Source organism: Labrus mixtus, chromosome 6 (assembly GCF_963584025.1).
Source record: "Labrus mixtus chromosome 6, fLabMix1.1, whole genome shotgun sequence".
NCBI lineage: Eukaryota > Metazoa > Chordata > Actinopteri > Labriformes > Labridae > Labrus > Labrus mixtus.
In genome coordinates this window covers 30035259-30060222 of record NC_083617.1, presented here as the reverse complement: position 1 = coordinate 30060222, position 24964 = coordinate 30035259, and the positions used below count along the sequence as shown (strand labels likewise).

Sequence of the window (24964 nt, the reverse complement as noted above, 5' to 3'; positions counted from 1 at the left end):
TCCACCTGCACCTGGTGAAGCTCTAGGTTTGCTTGGGAACGTGTAATTGGAGTAAGTGCAGCAATGAGCTCCTCTCACTCCTGTGAGTAGTCAGACACATCTGCTGTAGAAACGGTTCACACTCTCTGCCATGTTGACACAGTCTTTTGACTCCACTACAAGAGGTTGCTGGATTGTTATTGGGAATGCCTGACAGTGTTTTAACGCCTTGCCAGGCATCCCTGACTTTGCTTTCCCAAAGGAGCATCTGAACTCTCTCCTCGTATTCTCTTGGCTGCTTTTATATGTTTGTTCAGTTTATTTTGAATGATCCTCGACTCAGTTCTGTTTCCCGAGTTAAATGCTATTTTCTTTTCATTCAGTGTTCAGTGTTCACTTTTGTGATCCAGGGCTCATTGTTAGAGAATACCATTACAGTTTAATGGATCTATCACCTCCTTCCAAAAGGTGATATAGTGAGAAAATGGTAAATGGAATTGAGCTTGTATAGCGCTTTTCTAGTTTTCTGACAAATCAAAGCTCTTTTACACCGCATGTCACAGCTACTGACTGCAGAGGCCGCTAAGTAAAGTGGCCATCAGTATTGGCTAATCCCATTCATACACATCTATACCCCACCGAGCAGCGGGAGCAACTGGAGGTTAAGCGTTTTTCCCAAGGACACATCGTACATGTGTCTGCAGGAGCTGGGAATCGAACCCTCGGTGGAAAGACAAATAACCCTACCAACTGCGCCATAGCAGCCCAACCTCAGTGGCTTCCTCAAGGCTGCTCCCATGGGTTAACCATAGGGGTCAACGCCACCAGTTTTGTGCAATTGTTTTGTCTCAACCACATTCATACCACTTGTTCACCAGTTAATGTATTTGTAAGCAGTAACGGTGTCTGCACTCACTGTACCCGGCTTTCTTGCTTGTTCAGTGTGTGTCATACATTCATTTGTGGAACCTTTATGTCCGACGGGGACCGGAGCGTATCCCAGCATGCCAAGCAGTTTGGACCTTTAGGCGTGGTTAGCAGTTGTAATCCTATTTCCTTAGATACATTTAAAGATTCAATGCACAGTTGAGAAAGGTTTAAAATATTTTATTTGTTTAAAATATACATTAGTTTACAAACTCGGAAAATAAAATCGTAAGTAGAGTTTTAACAGTCTTTTTTGTAGTTTGTTTTTCATCACTTTTGTATTTTTATTTAAAACAGACAGTGAAAGAAACGATCCGACCAGGAAAAACCCGCCGAGGAACACGTAGACAGACACGAGCAGAGAAAACTGTTCAGATGACCCTAAAAGCTTCACAGCTGGGGTCAGAGGTCAATGTGACGAGTGATTGACAGCACCTGTTGGTGGAGAACGAGGAGTCGGGATTACAATCTACTGAACATTAAAAGTTCAGCTCTTAAAATACAACTGTGAATAAAGTTCATCAAAACCACCCGATCCAGTCCAGTTCTCAGTTTCTTACAAAAGTTCCACATTTCATTTGTCCTCAGGTGAGTCCACCTCTTGAGTGAAGGGTTAAGCTGCGGCCAGCGGCAATGTTGAGGTGTCAGCTCTGCCAACACCTTTTGTTTTTGTCATTCTATGTTAGGCTAATGCTAGCTTGTTAGCCAGTTGACCAACCTTGTTCTGTTTTGGAATAATCGAAACAGCACACAAGCAAACATAATAAGTGAGGTGATGTTATCCGGTAAGCTGTGGTATTCTTTTGAAATAGACCAAGCTAGCTAGCTTACATGCTAATAGTTTATTCAAGTATGTCGATTCCCGATTGTTTCTCTGCTGGATCAGGACACTCAGGACACCTGCCTCTTTTTCACCATGGCTGGATTATGAATATTAGTCTACTGCAGCAGGCTGGTTATGAAAAGAAACAATAATACAGTTTAGCTTGGTGAAATTAGGTTTAATTTAATCAAGTTGAAATTTAGTGCGGTTAAAATTAGTCAAACCTGCCAGCTAGTACTATATCTCTTTGTTGTGAACGTACTTATTTTTGGAAGAGCAATACAAACAAATACACCGGTATTACTAATGCTGAGCTCATCTTTTTCTTTAGCATATTCTTTAATTGTGAATATTTCTACAGTTAGGGCAAACTCAATCTAGCTAGCCTAATTTGAAAAATATAAGCCTGTCAGATTTCAGCTACAAGCATTCGCACAATATCTGAAATTAGTCAAGCTTTAAAAGTCACTAGAACAGTTCTCACATTTCTTAGCTAAATGTATTCCTGTGACTCTATTAAACTAAACATAAACCCACTTTGTTTTAAGGCTCAATTTTACATTTTAATCTTCTAACACCATTAGGCTATGTTAAACAACAGTAGCTAATGTGGAATGGATGTTAAAAAAAGGCATTGGTGCTGAAACTCAATTATGTTTTTGGGGCATCATCTGTTATATGGTACATTTTCAAATGGGGTGAAATGTTAGCATGAGGGGCTTTTTGGGAACAAAATCAGAATCAGTGAGCTGTTAAATAAATAGTCCTGAAGCAGCAGAAAAAATAAAGCAATGACAAAGTCATGCTAGCTAACATAGCTAGTAAAAGCACCCATTGGGTTTTACTAGTTACTTTAAACTTGAAATAATAATAAAAAGTGCTAATGTTGCATTAACATCATGTAGGTGGATTGTAGGGATGATCAAAGTTCCCATTTTCTCACAACTTGTGAGTATACATGCCATTGGACAAATAAAGTAATCTTGGTGCAGATGGCTGAAGATATAATGAGTTAGGTTGCACGGTATCCACTGAATTTAGGTTTAAGTAGAGTTAATAATCTTTAAAATACAGTTCATGTCCAAGCATGTCGATGTTAGCATAAGGATAAATATGGAATATTAAACATTCAATTTGTTCTAAATTTATAATTACATTTTTGGAAGTCATAATAATCACTGGGATGTGGACTTGATGTTGCTGGTAATGAGTTGGGAATGTTTTCCAGCTAAAAAGCAAACATAGTTCATGTAAAAAGTTAGATTTGAAATCATAGAAGCATAAAGAAAAATCTTACAAGAATTCCATCATCATATCAGAAACTGATGGACATTTGATTCTGACATGAAAGCAGCTTGACTGAGACATGGAAAACATGTTTAAAACTGAATTTAAAATGAGAACAGATTTTAAGACATGAAATATGTGAACAGTGATCATCAAATATTTTCACTTGATTTGAAAACATCAATAAAACCCTCAAATTAAAGCTGGCGTGATGAACTGGAAGTGCCTGTCCTCCTGATGCATGCTGGGACGCAGAGCTGCTTTCAACAATAAGAGGAGGACGCCTTAGCAAATAGAATAAAATAAATGAATGCTTGTTCTGAACAAAAATGAAATTGTTAAAACAATACTATTTTGTGTGTTCAGTTGTTAAGAAAATAAGTATCATGAAGACATTTTAAAGTCATTATTTTTAAGGGAGTTAAAAGACCCTACTAAAAATAAAGTGTTTAATGATTTTATAAATGATTATCAGGTGCTGATTAAATCACATTGAAATCAGTGGTAAAAAATGTTAATAGGTCATAAACTTGTTAGGTCAGGAGCATTGACCTGTCTGACACAATTTGATCTGCAGATAGAGATAGTTATCTATCCCATGATGACATTATATCTGCTCTTGAAGACTCTGGGAGGTGTTTAAAAGCTCTTGAAATAATAGCAAGTGGAAAATGAGCTGACATTGTTATGTGAAAGTCAGAAATAATAATGTTTTTAAGACGAGTTCAACATTAAGGATAACTAGCAGGAGGAAAGAAGAAAAGAACAGAGGAGAGAAAAAAATGGAGCAGAGAAAGGAGGAGGGAAGAACATGAAGAGAGGATGAGAAAGTTGAAGATGCCAGAAACAGTGGACACAAGATTTGAGGCTTTAGGAGGTACATATAATGAAGAGGAAAGGAGAAAGAAATATGATGAGGAAAAGTGATCAGAAGAAGAGAGGAAGTGAATGAGGAAGAAAAGGAAGAGGAGGGTTGGAGGGTGACCTTGTCTGTGATGAGGCGGCAAGTTGACGTCTCCAATTATATTCATGAAGAACAGTCATTAAAGATGCAGAAGTCCAGATGTAGAATCTATTTATACCCAGAGCATCACTCAAGCACACACACACACACACACACACGCGCATGCACTGACTCACTTTACAACACAAAAACACACACTACTCTAACAGTCTTTCATTTCCGACTTCCTGTTCCCTCCTGAAATCTGATGACTCACATAAAAAATTAAACACTTACACTCTCACACACACACACACACACACACACACACACACACACACACACACACACACACACACACACACACACACACACACACACACACACACACACACACACACACACACACACACACACACACACACACACACACACACACTCTCTCTCTCTCTCTCTCCCACAGAACACGTTTAAGTATTAGCGACCCATTTTTGACAGTAATAGAACCTTAATAATTTAGCAGCAGTCCCTCGTTCTGCTAATAATTACAGATGAGGACGAAAATCAGATAAAAGGGGAGAGAAGAGAGGATGGAGTGTGTGCCCGATTTGGGAGATTTTAGTTCCTCATCCTGCAGCTGTCAAACAAAACAAGAAAATGCTTTTGAATAATTGAGTATCTTGGAGACCGAGCAGGCTGCTGTTAAAGGACCATACCGCTGTTTTTACATGTTTTATTTACCCAGTCATAGCCAGCTCACACAACATTACAGCCGGCCAGCTCCTAGAGCTCAATTTGTTTTCCTATAGGTAGCATGCTCAAACATGTAGAAACACTAGCATGGTCCTTAAATAAACTGTCACATTTTATATGTTTTGCTTGAATATTAAATCTTGCAGCTGTAACTGAAACATTAAACTCCCCTGCAGGTACTTAAACTTAACACACACTTCAGATGCTAACAGAACATGTTAAGTAAAGCTGAGCTCACACTTTTGTTTTTTTTACACTAGCAGGAGTAAAAAGTGGAAGTGGACCTCCATTACATGCTGCTCATTTTATACCAGAACATCTTTCTCCTAGCTCAGCACAAACACTCTCAGCGGGTTAGCATTGGTAGCATGATTCTATCAATATTTGGCTACAAGATGTGTTGGTGATTAGCCTGTTGGGTAACATGATACAGCGTGTCACATCGACTTGTTGGACTAATAGAGTTTACGGTTCCACTTTCTCACAGTCCTGTGCTAGGCGAGAGTAAAAGTGTTCTGAGCTACTCATTATTGTTTCTTTATTTTCTGCTGTTTTTATCATCTCACTTCACATTCTTTTGTCCACTGTTGTTTTCAAAATCAATAATGAGTTATTTATCTTATATTAAAAGTCGACAAGACAGGGAAGATCATGTGATTAAATAAATAGTTCTAAAGTAACTAAGCAGTGGATATTGTAGTGAGATCTACAAATCAATTCTTTCAGCTTCTGTTGTTTCTTACATTTGATCATGGTGATGTATCAATCATTTGTTTCCTCCTCTGTTTGTGTTCTCACTTCAGCAGTGAACTGTTTTTATTTTGTACACACAGGCAGGCTAAGGTGGGGATTGAACCTGTGACCAGACAGGCTGCTGACATCATCTTATCCCAGCATGCACCTTTACCCAATAATGCACAAGCAGTGTTATAGTTGTCACACCACATGGTCATGAAACCAGTCTTAGTGCTTCATTTAGTAATCGAGTGATTAACTAGATCACTTCTGTTTAGATTCTGGATTAATTACTTTGACATTTATCACGTCTATATAATTAATGAATCCATTAACTGCTGATGACGGCATTTGTTGTGCTGCAGATCAACACTGTTTGCCCGTCAGCACACTGACACACTGTTCAAAGACTGAAATGGTAAATCACACAATAACCCATGCTGATTAAAAACATAGAGGCTTAAACATGTATGTCAAAAACAATCAGTTTAGTGTTGAGGTTTAAAATCCAATGACTTTCATAAAGACTCCAAAAACCTGCAGTAAGTTAATCAATCAAATAATCAATCATTCGGTGGGTCAATCGGTGAACATTGGTCTTCGGTGAGAGTCACAATCAGAGGGCAACAAGCCAACATTCAATCTGTGACACAGACCTCAGAGAATAAGAGCAAACTGAGTTATGATAAATGCACAGAGGCTCGGTAGTGCCAGAAACATTCAAAACTGCTGAAAAACTAAAAGAGTGTAAATATTCAAGGAGATACTCAGAACACAACAGCTCAAGTGTCTCCCATGTAAAGTATGTTTTATCATGCGTATGAGTCTCAACACAGTTTTTAGTTTTAACTTTTTAAGGGGGCTTTATCATTGAAAGGGCAGATAAAGTAGAAACTCATAACTGATTAATACATGTGATGCTGCCCTTAGAATTACAATTTCCCACTGTTCAAAAAACGACCAGTTACCAATTTCACTGGTTTATTTTTCTTAAAGTTGCCGAATAACAAAGTGTCACTTTTGCTTTTTGCTCCGACAACAACTCCTCCACCATTGTTTTAGTCTGACCTTCCTTATGATGTGTTCAGACCAAAAGTGATGATTGGCAGGCTGTGTTCATTTGCTTTGGTCTAACAGATAAGTCCAGATACCAGCCACCATCATATCTGGGTTCATGACATTATCAGGAGAGACAAACTGTTACAGCCTTCTCCAGGAACTGTGTGTTTATTCCTTCAGTTCTGATTCAGACTACAGAAAGTTGACCAGTGCACATGTGATGACCTGTTAGCCACGATCAGCACACAAACTACTGGCGTTCTGTTTCTGCTGCTGTTATCTGTCTTCAGTGAGTGGGAGGTTGACTGTATAGAAAGTCCTATGTCCGCTGAACTCTAGCTCTACTAAAATAATACTATTTCATGAAGAATCTTTGTAGAAGAAGAAGAAGAAGTCTGAATTCATGCGTGGTCGGTTCTAACTGCAAGACAAGACTCTTTTTCCAACTCTGGCAAATATGTGAAGAACTTAAAGTAATGTCTTTGTAATAACGCTGCATGAATCATTTGTTGATGCTTTTGGTCTGAACACACAGTTACTCTTGTTATGTGATAACTGAAGTCTGACTCCTGTTTAACTGTTGCAGTTCAAGGCAGACACTTTATAATTCTTGCATCTTTTTTTCCCCACTAATATCACACATGGTATTTAATTTATACGATTTTGTAATTGAATAACACGAGTGCTGAGACTCAATAAAAGTAAATAGGTATTTTTTTACTATGAAAACAAAATAAACAGCTTTTAGGGCAGCAGATAAGTCGTGTAATAGACCATATTCCCACGGAGAAAATAACCTTGGGGCTTGAGGGAGAGCTGCTCAGTGAACGTTGTAAGCTTGAAATAGTTACGTTTTACCCCAGGTTTGTTTGTGCTCAAGATGAGCTTCAATACCAAGAATGAATACACTCCTTTCATATCGTATCCGTGATTCTCAGGCATGAATGTTAACTATGAAGTGGCTGAAGGCTGATATTAGCTCTGTTGTGATGGAAGCTAATGGTATATTAAATATGTTTTTTTTTACTCATAATGAAGCCTGATTTATCTCCAGATATTCAGTATCCATTTTCTGTGTAGTTTTATATCAATAGGGAAGGTTTGAAATGAAAACAGTTCCTCATGTTTCTTAATGAAGGAACATAACAGTAAGACATGATAACAACATTTGAGCCTCGTGACTGTGGTGGGAATATGGTCTTTAGGCTTAGAGGAAAGTTTGTTAAAAAGGAAGGATAAACGTTTCCATGTCCAGCCCAGTTTCTGGCACTAACAGGCTTCTGAAAGATGCTTGGTACATCAGAACATATAAACCAGACTGATCGAAAGAACAACTAAACAAAACAACAAATCAAATCCAAACAGAAATGTCATAAAATAATCTCTTAATCGTAGATTTATACTCCAGATATCATTACAATGAGAAATAAGGAGACAGGAGAGGTGATAACAACAAAAAGAGATGGTTACATTCCAGTTGGGAGAAGATCCGCCCCCCTGCAGGTACAGTCAGGGTGTGGGTGAGAGGGGAAAGGGTGAGTATGTGTTTTTGGCGGGGGGGGGGGGTCTAACCAAACCCCCCCTTACAAATCAATCAGGTGACTAAATAACACCATGACATGAAATCAGTGATTAGTGTAGACAACAAAATAAACAAGTCTGACCCTCAGCAGGCCCTGCGGCGTACCATCCAGAAAGAGAGAGAGAAAGAGAGAGAGAGAGAGAAATAGAGATAGGCACTGAGAGTCTTAGTGGTGTGTGTGTGTGTGTGTGTGTTCATCCAGGTGTGTCTCATCTGTTCTCTTGAAAATAAAATGCTCCTGGTCATGAAACAAGGCAAAGACATCTGTAAAGTGTGAAGTTTTTTTTTTTTTTTTTAAAGTTTCCATTCAGTTGTTTTCTCCTCTTACAAAAAACCCAACACTCATACACACACGCAAGCACACACACACACACAAAAGACCGATATTGTGTTTCAACTACTTATTGTAACACTGATCGTTTTAGATGTCAAATAGTTTTATAGTCATTCAGACTTCATACTTTTGGCCATGTAGTTCCTGTTTGTGTAGATGCACAATCAAACCCTAGACATCCAAAAGTATGCGGACATCTTTTCTACATGTCCTTAAAGTATGTCAACATCACCAACCAGATTCTGTAGGATTTTCTGAGTATCTTAAAAAATGGTAATTGTTTTAACACTGCTCACTTTTCTGTCTTTGAAATATTCTATCTCCTAAATTAAAAAAGCTGCAGAACACAAAGTGTCTTTAAAACACTGCGGGTCGGGGGCTGTCGCATACTTTTGACTGTTTGATGTAAATTTGAAACAAGAATGATTATTTTTCTTAAACTCTTTTATCTTTTAAAAATACTGATAGAATTTATTTCATTACACAAAAATAAATCTCTTTATTTACCTATCTGTCTGATCAGCTGATTCACTGGGTTCAAATTGCCGATACAGAAGCCTACATATTGATCCAGAGCTGATCGGTCTTGACACACTCACTCACTCACACACAAACACGAACACACGGTGAGCTCGGCAGCATACGGTAGAGTATGGCTATATCCTGATGGGCTTGACCTCTGACTTCTATGACAGACAGGCAAGTTGCCATGGAAACAGACAGCAGCTGATGGAGCACAGTGTGGGGTGAGCAAGACTTTTCTTAGGGCGAGCGTCAGTCCAGCAGAGTGCCTTGCTCCTGGGCTCGGGTCAGACTGTCTTTGCGGTGCAGGTGGTGCACGCCCATTCTCTTCGGGCTCTTCTGTGGCCTCTGTGGAGGGGCGGCTGTGGCGTGGGCCGGGTCGAAGTCCAGGAGACGTGGTGAGATGACGGGCAGGTCGTGTGGGAGGACATCTCTCTCCTCAGCCGAACTCTCCGCCTCTTCCTCCTCCTCCTCAAAATCATTCCTGCGAGCATCGGCTGGGCTCGTCGCCACAGTGACCGCCGTGTCCCCGCTGCCGCCGTCGTCCTCCAGGTTCATCAGGAGTCCCTTGCCCTCCTCCATGGACCCGTCTCCAATGCTGTAGCGACCCCTCCTGCCTGACCGTTGCTCAGTGTCGGTGTCGGTGTCGAGGCTGGAGCCGCGGCTGGGCGTCCAGCTGCGCGCAGACGAGCCCTCTTCACCATCTGAGTATGCCGCTCTGTGGCGATCAGAGGAGGATGAAGCCCCGCCCCCTGGTGTCTGCCTCCTCCTCTGCAGCTCCTGAGCTGTCTGACTGCTGAATGAGGTGCGATGGACCATCGAGGTTTCACAGGATGGTGCCATCTTCTCTACAAACATCCGCTGCCAGTTGGCCAGCAGGTCCTCCTCTGAGCTAGCGGAGCTGGCCAGGACGCTGGGAGCCTGGGGGGAGGGGAGGGGTACAAATTAATTTAGGGACCTACATAATAGATGAAAAAAAAAATCACAAACTGATAACAAGTATTGATTTTGATCACAGACAGCTTCCCTCTGAGCACACAGACATCACATGTGGCAGCCCATAAGCTATCATCTGTTGTCGTCATGACGATATAACCTCTGGGACTCTACAACAGGAGATGCCTTTAAATAAATTCTAGTATATTAATATAACATAAGTACTAGGTGAGTTACCTGTGGTGGGCTGCTGAATGGGCTGGACTGACTGGACAGTGGCTCACTGGTGAGGTCCCGTTGTGACGGCGGCGTGCGCTGGTGAACCCCCCCGCCAGAGGATGAGGAGGGCGCAGGGCTCCCAGTGGCCAGCCGCTCGTCATCATTCTGGACCAGGCTCAGGGATATAGCCTGGCGGGTGGCGTAGGTGCAGTTGGGAAGCGGGGAGTTTTTGGGAATCTTTACTTTGTCATCTGAAGAGAACTCAATCACCTTGCGTCCGGGGTACAGTGGATGTGGGGGCGGCGGGGCAGGGTACGGGTTCAGCTTCTCGAAAGATGCAGCCCCGCCGACCTCCTCGCCAGCCACCTGCCCGTCAATACTGCTCTGACTTCGACAGGAGCCATTCTGCTGCCCTGCCTGACTGCTGCTGCCGTTCTCCCGGCTGTGGCCCTCGGCCCCCGACGGGCCCGTCATGTCCACGTGCACAAAGACATCCTCAGCAACGGGCCGGCCGCAGCTGCTAGACTGGGCAGAGTTCAGGACCAGCGGCTCAGGTTTTTCTAGGACACGAGCAATGACTGAAGTGGGCACAACATCTGCAGGAGTTAAACTTAGGGTGTCCGGGTCCTGAGAGCCGGGGACTGGGCCGCGTTCGGGCAGGCTGCTCTTCATGTGTTTATTTAGCATGTCCTGAAGCTCGTAGGGCAGCTGCAACACACACACACACACACACACACACACACACACACACACACACACACACACACACACACACACACACACACACACACACACACACACACACACACACACACACACACACACACACACACACACACACACACACACACACACACACACACACACACACACACACACACACACACACACACACACACACACACACACACACACACACACACACACACACACACACACACACACACACACACACACACACACACACACACACACACACACACACACACACACACACACACACACACACACACACACACACACACACACACGAGATAGTAATGGTAAGTAATGGACAAAAATAGAACAAGAAGCTGATCCACATATGTCTCTGTTTAAAGCTACATCAAAAAAGATTTAAATAAAATCATGTCAGCTGTGAGTGCAGAGCTACTTACATCAGCAAACTTATGGTTCCTGAAATGCGACTTGTTGCATTTGAGCAGCTGGACAGCCAAGTTACAGTCCTGCCTGTAACGCTCCTGAGGACAGAGGGACACACATTTATACACACACATGATCAAGCTGCACAGTCTGATCTGTGACTTAAACACTTATTAGGAAGATGACATACTGGCTGTAGGCCAATCAGAGGACCGAACCGGTTTGATTATGATTAGTCAAAGGGCTCCTAAGTGGAGCTCACCCAGTCTGAGCAAGCTCGGTGTAGATCGTCACCTTATCCCTCTTACAGCAAATTGAAATATAATGCTGGAGGACCACAGTGGATCCAATCAGTCAGAAACCGATCAGATCTCAGGTACAGCTGTTTGACAAGCTGATGGACAGTAAACAGGAAGTGGAGAGGTTTATTTTTTTTAACATGATCACAATGTTTATCTGGATATGGAAGCCGTTTGTCCTCTTCTGCAGGATGGTGAGAGGGTTACCACTATGGAAGCCGTTTGTCCTCTTCTGCAGGATGGTGAGAGGGTTACCACGGTAACCAAGCAGCCTGGATACAACCTCCAGGGTAAACCTGCAGTGCACTGGCACGCTGCTACGGCACGTTAAACATCACAGTGTATATCATTCTGTCGGTTTGATTTGTGTGTTTTGTATTGTAAATAAACCAAAAATATATTCGAAAGATCAGACTGTCAGTGACAGAAAGGTAAGCACCCCATGCAACCACTGTTCACTTATATAAACACTTTGTTGAACCTCACATACGATTTGTTATGTTGAGATTTGTTGTTACTAAACCATTTCAAGCCACTTGCTGCATGGGGTAGCTACTACAAAGGAGTCAAACAGTAATAAATCTTCAGGTTAATGGACAATAAGAAAAGTGAAGAGTAAGCACACTCAGTGCCCTTTAAAGTTTGAATCATCAGGGTAGAGCAGCAGCGTAAAGATCAACAACGGACCTTTCTGCTTTCTAACCTCTCTCCATTTTTCAAAAGCATCTCCAATATTGATCCTAGTTTTACCACGTGTCTAGTCGTTGAGCTTATTAGAAACATGCAGAGGCTTTTCAGGTCGGGTAGAATCAGTTACATCTCAACCGGATTGCTTGCCTGCTTCCATCGCTGCAACGCCTTTTTAATTACAGTTTACCTGGCAAAACGTGGAGGTGCCTTAAAACCCCCTCTCTTCTCTGGTCAAAACAAATAAAAACCATTTGAATCTTAGACAGAGGACATACTTTAACATAGCATGCTTCCTTAATGTGTGATGATATAGTAAGGTCACTTTATGATTTAACTCAGTCGATATCTTACATATTGCTCCTTTAAGTCTATTCTAAATCACTTGTTTTGAATGTTAACCCTGAATAAAGGCTTCATGAAAAACTTCTCTGGCTTGGAGTCAGGCTCTTATGTCCCTCATGGTCTCGCTGTCTTTGTTCATGAAACAGTCTGAAGACAGAGAGAGGGATTAGACACTACACTTGAATAAAGCTGTAATAGGTTTATAATACCTGTCTGTCATCCTGTAACACTGCTTAAACAAATCAACACTACGACTTCAACATATTGATACAGGACAAACAGGGAGTGTTAGAGCGCCAACATTTCAGATCTGAAGTAAAACTTTGAGCTCCAACTTCTATATGAACTGTTCACATCAGACAGTTTGGACCTTTTGTGTGCACAAGATGTTAAACCTGCACAATCTGAGTTGCCCTTATTGTTAAAATTTGATTTGGGAATAACATGAGTCAAAACTATCATTGTGTTTTGTCTAACTCTTTATACATTTCTCCCAATGGGGGATCAATACAGTCTATCTTATCTTAAAAGCCAGGTGCACCAAGCACTGTGCTATTTAAACTGCAGATTTCAGCCATTATTCTAAAAAGGCTGGGCTCAGGGCAGCTCATGTGTACACACAGATCACACACAGGTCAGCACATGAAATATGGTGATGAGTGGACTTATAAAGAGAGACTCCATTAACTCATGAGGCACAATGGTTGGTTATGTGATTATTTAAATATGTAGACACGCCCACAGGCTGGTCAGAAAACATACTGTTATTTGTGCTCAACATCAAAAAAATAAGAATGTCTGCTTATAACTTTTTTGCCCAAGATCACACATTAATATTCTCAAAGCAAACATAATGGATACTGGACAGTCCAATCAAATATTCCTGGGTATGTTGTAGTTGGCACTTATAGTAAACTGTGGGGCGTGTAATAAATGTACCACTTAGTAGCATGTCAGTGTTTATATGTCATGTCAGTGTAACGGGGGTAGATGCCTGTTGGCTGCAGACTGCATCCAATTGGCTCAGGGGATTTGAATGACAGTTGCTGTTGTCCAATTTCAGCAGTGTTACATCCTCCCCTCCTGAAGGAATGCACGTCCCGTTGCATCTTCGTTGTGGCTGGGTATTCACAGGCGTATTAAACATTGGCAGTGTCACAGAGGGCACCACAGAATCAAAACTTGGATCCACTAAAGATGTGGTGACAGCATTGCTTAGACCTTGGAACAATGACTGAATAACAGAAATTAGTGGATTGCCTAATTTTGTGTAGTGAAGTCATTCAGGTTCCTTTCTCTGTCTTTTCGGGTATCTGCCAGACTCTTCTGTTTGGTCAGGAGGTAACGGGTTGTTTTCCTGATCAGGCCCTTGATTATCATCACAGCGATCAGATTCATCTCTACTGCTTGAGTTTAGCAGCACATTTGAGATTTCATCCGGGTCACCAGTAGATATTTCAGGTAAGTTTCTTTCAGGTGTCATGTTATGTTCATTGGTTTGTTCACGTAAGTCTTCATTTTCAGAGTTGTGTAAAAGCTGCGTTATTGTATGGTTTGGGTAAAGTTACATCAGGCTGTAAGACAAGCTCAGTTTGTAGATGTGAGTCAGGTTCTGGTTCTATGTCGGGTTCAGGGACTGGTGTAGAGTCAGCTGTCCCTGATTCAACTTCATGGGATATTGTGACAGGGATGGTTACAATAGGGACAGGAACACTCCCCTCCTCTGCTGAGGATGGTACAGAAGAGGATGTCACACAAGGATGGTTGGGACTGTCCCGGGAAGGCTTTCCCAACAGGTCTCCATAGTGAACTGTCGTGAATATGGAGGGTGAATCTTGTAACTTTCTTTGCATTGGGATTTCATAATCAGAGTCAGAATCAACATCATCTTGTTGAAAGGTGTCATTGTTGGGACTCGGATTATTATGAGTTTGGGGTCTTCGGGGTAAGTTGAGAGTGACAGGTTCCTCTGAGTCATTGTTGGACAGAAATCCACAAGGCAGAAGCAAGTCTCGATGTAGTGTGCGCAGAGGGCCATCTTTGCCTTCAGGTTTAACCGTGTATACTGGAAGATCTCCTGTACAGTTTACAACTACATAGCTGTCCAACTCATGTTTTCCTCGCAGTCGAACATTTCTGACAAGCACTCTATCACCAACATTGAGAGTGGATTCAGTAACTCGTTTATCAAAACGTGCTTTGTTTCGGCCTGCAGTTTTAGCAGCATTGCGACTTGCAATTCTGTAGCTCTCCTCAAGGTTGGCTTTAAGCTTTTGGACATACTGAGAATGTGACGGTTCTGAATGGTCAGAGGGAAGACTAAAGACCAAGTCTATTGGTAGACGAGGTTGTCGACCATACATTAGTTCATATGGACTAAAACCAGTAGTGTCATTCTTGGTACAGTTATATGCATGAACCAATGGTTTAACAAAGTCTTTCCAATGAGATTTGTCTTTGTGACTCAAGGTACCAAGCATCTGAACAAGAGTTTGATTAAAACGTTCCACAGGATTTCCTCTCGGATGATAAGGAGTTGTTCTGACTTTCTTTATTCCAGCTATTTCACAGAGTTCCTTGATTGTTTTAGACTCAAAAGTCTCGTCCTTGATCACTGTGGAGTCGTTCAGGGAATCCATAATGGATGATGAAACTATCCCAGAGTGCTTTAGCGACCGTACGAACCTTTTGATTTGAAGTGGGAATAGCAACTGCATATTTGGTAAAATGATCTGTGATTACCAATATATCTTTGGTATTGCTACGATCTGGCTCCAGGGACAAAAAGTCCATGCATACCAACTCCAACGGACGGCTGGTCAGGATGTTGACTAATGGAGCAGCTCTTTCTGGGGGGGTTTTACAGCGTACACAACGATAACATGTTTGTGTTTTGTTCTCCACTGAAGCTGCCATTTTGGGCCAGAAAAAACGAGCTCGTACAAAATCAAGTACACAGTCAACTCCCATATGGCCCATGTCATCGTGAAGACTTTGTAATGCCAGAGCTCTCAGATCTGTTGGCAATACGAGCTGAAGGGTAGTACTTGCACCTTCTTGTCGTTTTCTGTACAAGATACCATTTTTCAGTGTGGGAGGAAGCTCAGGAAGTTCTGCTTGAACTGTGGGGGAAGGGGTCACTCCTGACTCCATTTGCTGAATGACTTCTCTAATACAGGAGTCAGCTCTTTGCTTCTCCCTCATGTCATCTTCTGTAAGATGAGAGATTACAGGAAAACCGCTCTGTGTTCAACAAGGGGTGTGCTAGGAACCGCATCAGAATGAAGTGCCAGTGATTCCACCAGGGGTAATGAATGATAACCATCACTAACATCAGCAACAATAGAATTACAGACAATGTGTTTATCACAAATGGGCTCTACCTCTGACAAGTGCTGTTGAGCAAATTGCTGAATTATTTTACTCTCCTTTTGGGAAGAATAATCATTCAATAGGTCACCATGTGGACGTCGGGATAGAGCATCGGCATCAACATTCTGTTTGCCTGCTCTATACTGCAGTTTGAATGTGAAGGTGGAGAGGTCAGATAGCCATCGATAGCTAATGGCATCCAGCTTAGCAGTTGTCAGAACGTAGGCGAGAGGATTGCTATCAGTGACCACTGTGAAATAGGCACCATAGAGGTAATCGTTACATTTTTCAGTGACAGCCCATTTAAGAGCCAGAAACTCTAACTTGTGTGCTGGATACTTTGACTCACTACGAGTTAATCCCCTGCTAGCAAAAGCAACAGCTCTTAATTTCCCTTCTTGTTCTTGGTACAGTGCAGCACCCAATCCTGTGGTACAAGCATCAGTATGGAGAATATAGGGAAGTTTATGGTTGGCAAATCCAAGAACAGGGGCAGTAGATAGTGTCTCAATTACTGTTTCAAATGCTTGTTGACAAGCTGATGTCCATCGAGATACAAAAGGTTCCTTTGGGTTGTGATACTGGACAGTTTTACCTTTTGTCTTTCCATGTTTGTGAAGGGGTGGATATCCAGCTGTGAGGTCAGTCAGTGGCTTAACCAGTTGAGAGTAGCCTTTAATAAATCTCCGGTACTAACCAGAGAAGCCAAGGAAAGACTTCAGTTCTTTGAGAGTACAGGGTCGTGGCCATGTCTTGAGAGCTTGAATTTTTCCAGGATCAGTTTCAACACCTATGGCAGAGACAATATGGCCCAAGTAGCGTAGTGAGGGTTGGAAGAATTTAAATTTTTCCACTGACAACTTCAAACCAGAGTCTTTTAGCTGCTGGAGCACCTTAAACAGGCGTTTTTCATGTTCCTCCAGGGTGTCAGAAAAGATGATGATGTCATCTATGAACACTAACACCTCTTTTAAATTGAAATCACCCATACACTTTTCCATCAAGCGTTGAATGGTACTTGGGGCATTGGTAATTCCTTGAGGCATTCGGTTAAACTCCCAAAAACCCAGGGGACAAACAAAAGCAGTTTTCTCTTTATCAGCTTCTTCCATTTCAATCTGATAATATCCTGATTTGAGGTCCAACACAGAAAACCACTTGGAACCAGCCAGAGCACGGAAAGAGTCTTCCACATTTGGAAGGGCATAAGCGTCTTTGATGGTCTGCAAGTTGAGCTTTCTATAATCAATGCAGAGACGGACAGAATTATCTTTCTTACGAATGACCACAATTGGTGAAGAAAAGGGTGATTCGGACTCTTGAATGATCCCTGCCTCAACCAGCTGTTGCAAGTGTTTGCGAACTGCGTCAATATCTTGTTGATGAATTGGTCTAGCACGCTGTTTGAAGGGTGCGTCATTGCTCATTTTGATGTGATGCTTTACTTTATCCGTCTGACCGAAATCCAGGTCGTGCTGTGCGAAAACTTCCGGCATAGCATTGAGACGGTTGGTTATTTTTTCTTTCCATTCAAAGGGTAAAGCTGAATCACCAGAATCAAAACTCAATGTGGTAGGTGTTATGGTTTCTGGAGATTTGGGAAGATCAGACTGAGTAGAATCAGGTTGAGAGACAGTCTGCTGTTTCAGGATGCTCTGTACTGCACTCAATTCAGCTAGTACAGTCTTGGGTGGTAGGGTAATGTCACGTCCAGTCTCATTGTTCAGTACCACTGGAAGTCGACTGAACTGTTTGGATGGTAATGTGATAAGACAACTAGATACCAATACCCCACAGGGTAATGAGGAGTCTGATGGAGGTTCAATGAGGGCCCATTTCTGTGTGGGAACCTCGATTGTTGATGACACCCTGTAGTACTACAGTACTATACGCTGGAATCACTACAGGGGTCTGGCCTGAGAGTTTTATCAACCCCAATTTACCATCACCGGAGTACTTGTGCCTCAGTTCCATGATTTTTAAGACAGCACGATAGCCATGGTGGGATGGAAGAAAGCTGGGGTTGTGTTGACAAAAATCAGAGTAGAGGAAGTCAAGTGTATTGGTGCCAATCAATACTTGTTCACTTGTCTTGCCTTCATGAGTTGGAAACACCAAAGCAAGAGTAGAAACTTCAACTTCAACTCCAACAAAGTCCTTTGGAAAAGTTACAGACTCAGCTCCTTCTATCTCTAGAATAGTAGTTAATGGCTTAATTGGTTGATCGGCCAAGAACTTTGCATGATAGGATAAAGGAATGGTAGTTACTTGAGACCCAGTGTCAAGGCGACAAGTGGTTGGGTTACCAGAAATTTTGACTTGGGCTGTACTTTTTGTTCCCACAAGTCATTTAGGAAATCTAGAAGGGTAATCGTTTACTTAGGTTCTCTTCAATTGTAAACGCTTTGCAGTGGGACTCTTTTCATTATCACCAGCTCCCGAGTGTCCCGCCACAAGAGCTGATTTTAGTTTAAATCACTTGAAGATTGAGATTTCATTTGTTGCTGTTTCTCGTGCAACTGTGTCCTTTTAAATGCTACCAAGGAAGGGTTTGGTGCTTGATCACAGTTGGTAGCAATATGGCCATCCTCTCCTCAACTATAGCAGTAACCTGCACGAAGTACAGTACTTGACTGAGTGAATGGTTTGGACTGCTTTCCAGACTGGGTAGGTCTTGGTCGAACAGTGGCTTTGTCGGAAAACTTGCCTTTGCTCACTAGGTTACTTGCTGGGTTTGAATGAAGGGAGGTGGTTAAAGCTGACAGTTGACTTTGTATTTGAAACACCATCTTCTTCAATTGCTCCATTTCAGAAGACGGCTCAACCACAGTATAGGAACCAGCAGTAGACACGTGATGCACCATGTGATTTAGAAGTGGTGAGTGGCTGTACCCAAGTGATGCTTCATACGACAGACTTTAGCAGCTTGTCTATCCTCCTCCACGCGAAGCAGCAGGAGTAACTCTGCAAAGGATGGGGGGGTTGTCTTTCTTTTTCTCCAACTGTAAATCACTGATGAGGACATTGTTCCAACAGCCACGACAAAACAGTTTCAAAAGATGACGATTCAGTTCAGTGGGAGACACCCCACCTCTCTTCAAGGCTGTGTTCAAAACTACTTGAAGACGATGTAGATAGTCAGAGGGCTTTTCTCCAATGTTTTGCAAGGTACTCAAAAACTTGGCAAAACACTCATCCCCATCAGCTATAGTGCCGTATGCTGACTCAAACAGCTCAAGATATGCATTGGGTAAGGCATGAGGGCCTAAATGTTTCACAATATCAGCAGCTGGTGGCAGCAAGCTATCAAAGATCTTGCGAGATCGATCCAAGTCAGATAAAGGATCAGTGAGGAACAAATCTACATTAGTCCGCCATGTCTCATAATCAGCTTCATTACTGGGTCGTGCAGTTTTCCCAGAAAAGGCTCTGAGTCGGGAGGATCCATGAAAATGGGACACAACATTGTCAGTCTTTACAATATGTTCCACTACTACCTTCTGAATTTCAGGTGGATTAAGCACATCAGTTGATAGTGTGGGATGGCTTCGATGATGTGTTGTTGCTGGAGGGGCAAGATAAGAAGCAAACGCACTGGCTCGGCGATATTAGTCAGGCTCGGCGATATTAGTTCTCTCTGTGCTGGAGTGAAATTGGCAGAAGAGTCTTTATGATGGAATTTCTCCTCAGTTTCAAAAGAGGGTGGCACTTTTTCACCATCATACAAGTCAGGTTTCTCTTCAGTCTTCATTCCAGGGGTCAAGGTTAGAGAATGAGAAGACATTTTGCTAGCTCCTCCTTCAACAGAATTTCAAATGGCTTTCCACTCAATTTTGCAATTGCCTGCAGTTCCTCCATGTAGCTCTTGGTGGCGCAACTGCGAGCAAGGGGACTATATACACTGTCTAAAGAACAAACCTGGTAGATGACCTCTGGTGTGGTAGGACTTTTGTATGTGAAAGGAAGAAAAGGTGCAAGGGACTGCATTGCAGTTCCATGTGTGAACTCTAGAATACCATGTCGAGGGTATTCAGGTGCGTCAATAGTGAAAACACGGTGTACAGAACCAAATTGGGCAAGATATGCCTGTATTTCCTTATCTGTGTCAGTGTGAGTTGAATTAACTATAACAACTGAATCTGGGATTTTTATGGACTGTTGCATTACTATTTCCATATTTTCGTAAATAAATAACTCAATATACCCAGAAAATTATGTTCATTAATCCTCAACACAACTCCTGGCTAGCTCGCCATTTTTATGTAACACTCAGGATACAAAATTTACTTTAAATCAAATATGTATTTATAAATAATAAATTATCAAAAAAACAAGACGTAACAAATTAAGGTGTACTGGGCTAATGTAGGTTATACTCTTGGAGCTGGTGGAGAATTAATTAAACACACGACACAGAATGTTGATAACCGGTTTTGTATTTCAAAGTTCAATTTGTAACAAATAACAAAAAAAACACTTTAACTTAATCAAGGAAAATACCACAATTAAATAAAAGAGGCCTTCAATTAACAGATTCTTAAGGGCACCTTTTACCCTCCATACAACATATGCTAAATATTCCCAATTCTATTCGTATAAATCATACACCAAACACATTACGTGTACTGCAGTTATTTGTTATGTGTGTGCAGATGTCCAACGAATTCAAATGTTTATTTAGGTAGGGGAAATCCTACCACACCCTTTAACCAGACAGCCAGGCTTGAGGCCTTTTGAGGGAATCTTGAGTCTTTTGAAGTTGCTCCTTTGGCTCGCCATCTTCTTTGCTCCGGCAATATGGCCTGACCAGTGTCCAGTCCTGACACATTCCTCCTCAGCAGCACAGCAGCTCCTCAAGGGCTTGAAGTTTCAGTTCAGTTAAGTCCAGCTTTGTGTCCAGGGTTGAAAAGCACAGTGTTTTTCTATCAGAAGTTCTCCTTGACTGTTTTAGGAATGACTGTGTCCTGCTGCCTTCTGACTGACTCCTTGATTGGTTTCAATCAGGTGATTAGTGCACCTGGTGAAAGGGGGTAGATGCCTGTTGGCTGCAGACTGCATCCAATTGGCTCAGGGGATTTGAATGACAGTTGCTGTTGCCCAATTTCAGCAGTGTTACATCAGCCTTCAGTGAACGGGCTTGTTGGACAGCCTGGTGATGTCAGCCTTGGGCTGTAGATTTTTGCCCATTCTGGGTTTGAGTATGAAATGACCCTGAGGCAAAAGAGGCATTGGAAGAGGTAGCAATGAGCGTGTCCTCGTCCTTTGGCTTCACAATAACAGCTACACACTGCCAAAAGCAGTGGCATGATGTCAGGAGACAATGGGAACAGAAGTTGTCTTTTGTTTATCAGAAAATGAACAGATATTTAAACAAGGAGTTTTCACACACATGGAAATGATATATGGAAATGGTTCAATGCATCCTATGCATCCTCCAATGTGCCTGACAACAGTCCAGTGGGGGCACAGATCCCAGATCGGTACACGTGATACTTAAACAAAGTTGGTGCATTGCTTTATGCAAGGAATAAGATTGGGCCAAAAGTCTTTAAAGCTCTTAAACCCAATTAAAACCAGAGTTAATGTCACAGCTTTCCTTTTGGATTAAGAGCTGTAACATAAAAATAAACAGTAGAATAGTGAACGTGTATGACAGAAGGTAGGTAACGCTTTAATGATTGAATTTATTCTACTTGCTTACATTAAGAGTATGAATTTTAAAGTTGAGGTGAGGAGAAAGACGTACTACACCACACATCCGTGTAATACGGCTCGGCAGTAGCTCAGTCTGTAGAGACCAAGGGTCGCCGGTTCAAGTCCGGTTGCGGACCAAATCTGGAAATTGGCCTGGTAGCTGGAGAGGTGCCAGTCCACTTCCTGAGCACTGGCGTGGTGCCCTTGAGCAAGGCACCTAACCCCCACAACCATGTAAGAAGCGCTCGCTGTGGGTAGCCCCGTCACTCTGACATCTCTCCATTAGTGCATGTTCACAGGATCCTGTTTGTGCATGTGTATATATACTTCAGCCTGTGTGTGTAACGTCTCAATAACAGAGTGTAAAACTGAATTTCCCCTTGCGGGATCAACAAGTATATCTTCTTCATACACATAGAAGTAAAGTTTCAGATAATCAAACTGTGTTAACATGTTAACTATAACAACATAGATCCGGGTGCAACAGAGTGTCTTTACTCACATTGAGTTCCTCCAGACGGTCAATTGTGTTCTTAGCGTCAAGCAATTTGTTGGTTAGTTCCACAATCTCCTGGTCCATCGTCTTTTTGTCCCTTTCCACCTTCCGTAGCTGTTGGAGAAGCAGGGACATGTACAATATTAACTATGAATCACAGCTACTGAACCAATCAGGAGCCTGAGGTGGCAGGAGGCGGGCCTACATTCAGATCATATGGGAATAAATATTCATACTTGTTTAAACAGGTTTGATTTCATATAGATGCTATGTTGTTTATTTTTGTAAAAGTTGTGATATTTTTTCTCTTTTCTGTTTAAGAAAAAAAAAATCACAAACTCACAGTCCTTTATGCTTCCTTTTTAAACTAGATTCTACTTTTAAGTAACCTTCATCATCTGAGACCTAAGCTGTTATGAGTATTTTTTAAGTCTGTGTTTACGTTGTTTTCCCAGATCATTTGAATGCTGCATTAACTAGCAGCACCTACAGATGCATCATGGGATGTGGTGATGTGCGCTGCTGCTGCATTAGAGATCAATAAGATCCAGTAAGATCTTGATTGAAGCATCGAAGCTGAAAGGTGAAATGTTTGATTTGAGTTCCTCGCAGAGCAGTGGAAAAAAGCAAGCAGCTAAATTATCTTAAAAAGCTTGCATTAGGTCACATTTTTATTCGAACATCCCGATATATAACTGGTCGTTAAAACAGATCAGGAAAAATGACTGCTGACCTTGATGCTTTACTGCAGATGCAGAAGCTGGAATTGTGCAAATACAACATCTTGTGTAGAGTTTTAAGGTTTATCTTATATCATAAACAGTCATTTAAAACATTTGTCGTATATTTTTGCAATATAATTTGAGGTAGCTAAAAGAGAAATCAATGTTGTATTTGACTACTACACAGACATGATTACTTCTTTAATGATAGTTCCTTATCTGCTAGATGATATTTGCACCCCAACACATCATGTCTGTAACCAAACCTACACCTCAAGCTGGAAGCCTAAAACAGGTCTTCAACTGAAAAAAGCTAGCAAACAAATACAGCGCGAAAATTCAAACAACTGCCAACACAAGAGTACATGTTGCACATGAGTGTTACACAGAGTTATCTGGCTACTCATCTGAAGTTAGCTGAGTTTTAGAGATTTTTAAATGTTCTATTCTAAAGTTTCTTCTTTTCTCTGTCATGATGCTTTTGATTTCTTGTGTGAAGCACTTTGAATTGCCTTGTTGTTCAAATGTTCTGTATAAATAAACCTGCCTTGCCTAAGCTTAGCCCTGCTGCTGATAGTGACTCATTCCTTCTTAAAATCAGTGCAGCAGTTATTTGGTGTGTTATTTGGTTTCAGAGTGAAAGTCCTGACCTGTCAGAGCGATCAGTTTCACATTGGCTGTGTCCGAAACACTCACTGCTCCCCGTGTCTTTAATAATATGTTGAGTTTGCCAAATTGTAGTGCTGTCCCAAATGTTTAACAGAGTTATTAAACACTTCATGCATTGCAATAAAAATTGATTGATTAAAAGAAAAAGAAAGCTAAAATGTCTTCACTGTAATCGAGCAGTAACCAGAAGTGATTTTTTGTTTTGTTAACTTTCCTCATAAGCTCACTTTGTAGTGTCCTATGAAGAGCTCTCTAAAGTGTGAGTATGCCACAGTGACTGGATCAAAGATTTCGGACACAACCATTGTCATGTAAATCTCAATTTGCATTTCATTAACAGTTTTAAAAAGAAGAACGCTCAGGTAGCTGCTATCAGACAGACAGAGCTATCACACCGAGACTACATAGTTTGTAGTCTGATCAGTTATGATTTCATTTCTTTCTAGAATTATTTTCACAATACAGCGATGCGCACAGCCCTCATCCACCCAGTTTATTCTTTAAAAAAATGAAAAAATGTCACGACTTTTGATGTGAAAATTGTAGAATAAAAATTCAACATCACAAATATGACTGAAAAGGAAACATTGAGGCAAGAATTCTAAAAGAATGAGGATTAAATACTGAACTTTTCTCATATCTTAACACTATTATTTATCTCTTGCTTGTAAATGTTTGTGTTTCCTTCTGAGGAGAAACTCAACAATATATAGTAGAGTAGAATTACACAATTTAAGGATGTCAAATATCAAAATGTGATTCTTTTGATAAACTCAAACAGAGGCAGACTTTAATCCTTCTAAGGTTCCTCCTCCAGCTCAAGCTCATACATAAAATCAGCGATGTTACAGAGGTTTATGTAGTCAGAGTGCTGAAACAGTAACAGACACCAAAGAAGAAGAAAAGTCAGGGAGGATGAAAAGATGTGGGAAGGTGGAGATAAGGAGAGGAGGAGAAAGAAAGAAAATGAATGAAACCCAACTGCATGAACCCATGTCTGACTGACTGCAGCCTGGTGAGGATGATGAAGATGATGATGGTGATGAAGATGAGTAAATCCATCACAGAGCAGCGTGAGAAAAGAGGAGAAAGAAGAAAGGGAGAAAATACAGAGATGAAGAACAACATCAGACAAACAGATTCTAAGGAAACGTGTTGCATTATTTTACAAAAACAGTTTTTCCTATTCCACCCCCCGAGCAGTCTTTTAAAATGTTGTCAGAGCAGTAGTGTTATCCTGATCAAAAGTTGTGAGATCCTGTTTAACACAGTCATAAAATATAGCATGAACAGTGTTGATATGTTGTATTAAAAGGCAGGAGGGGTATCTTCCCTGAGCACTATCCTTCTCATTAGTGTATTCTAAATGAGATAAAATGACATGAAAGGACAAAGCGTAGTTTAGAGTGTAATTCTCAGAGGGGAACATTTCCTCGAT

The 24964-nt window shown here is 41.5% G+C and overlaps 2 protein-coding genes across 3 annotated transcripts in view; both read right to left on the bottom strand.

Moving 5' to 3' along the window:
* Positions 1–24964, bottom strand: part of ncoa4 (nuclear receptor coactivator 4) — a 182416-nt gene that overhangs the window by 57036 nt on the left and 100416 nt on the right. The gene's annotated exons all lie outside the window — the stretch shown is intronic.
* Positions 1582–24964, bottom strand: part of tjap1 (tight junction associated protein 1 (peripheral)) — a 62479-nt gene continuing 39096 nt past the window's right edge. For both annotated transcript variants that reach the window (XM_061040848.1, XM_061040847.1), the window contains 4 exons: positions 22142–22249; positions 11257–11340; positions 10118–10807; positions 1582–9865 (listed from right to left, as the gene is read on the bottom strand). In XM_061040848.1, coding sequence (XP_060896831.1) covers positions 9197–9865; positions 10118–10807; positions 11257–11340; positions 22142–22249 — 1551 coding nt within the window. In that variant the 3' untranslated portion in view covers positions 1582–9196. The remainder of the gene's footprint in view (positions 9866–10117; positions 10808–11256; positions 11341–22141; positions 22250–24964) is intronic.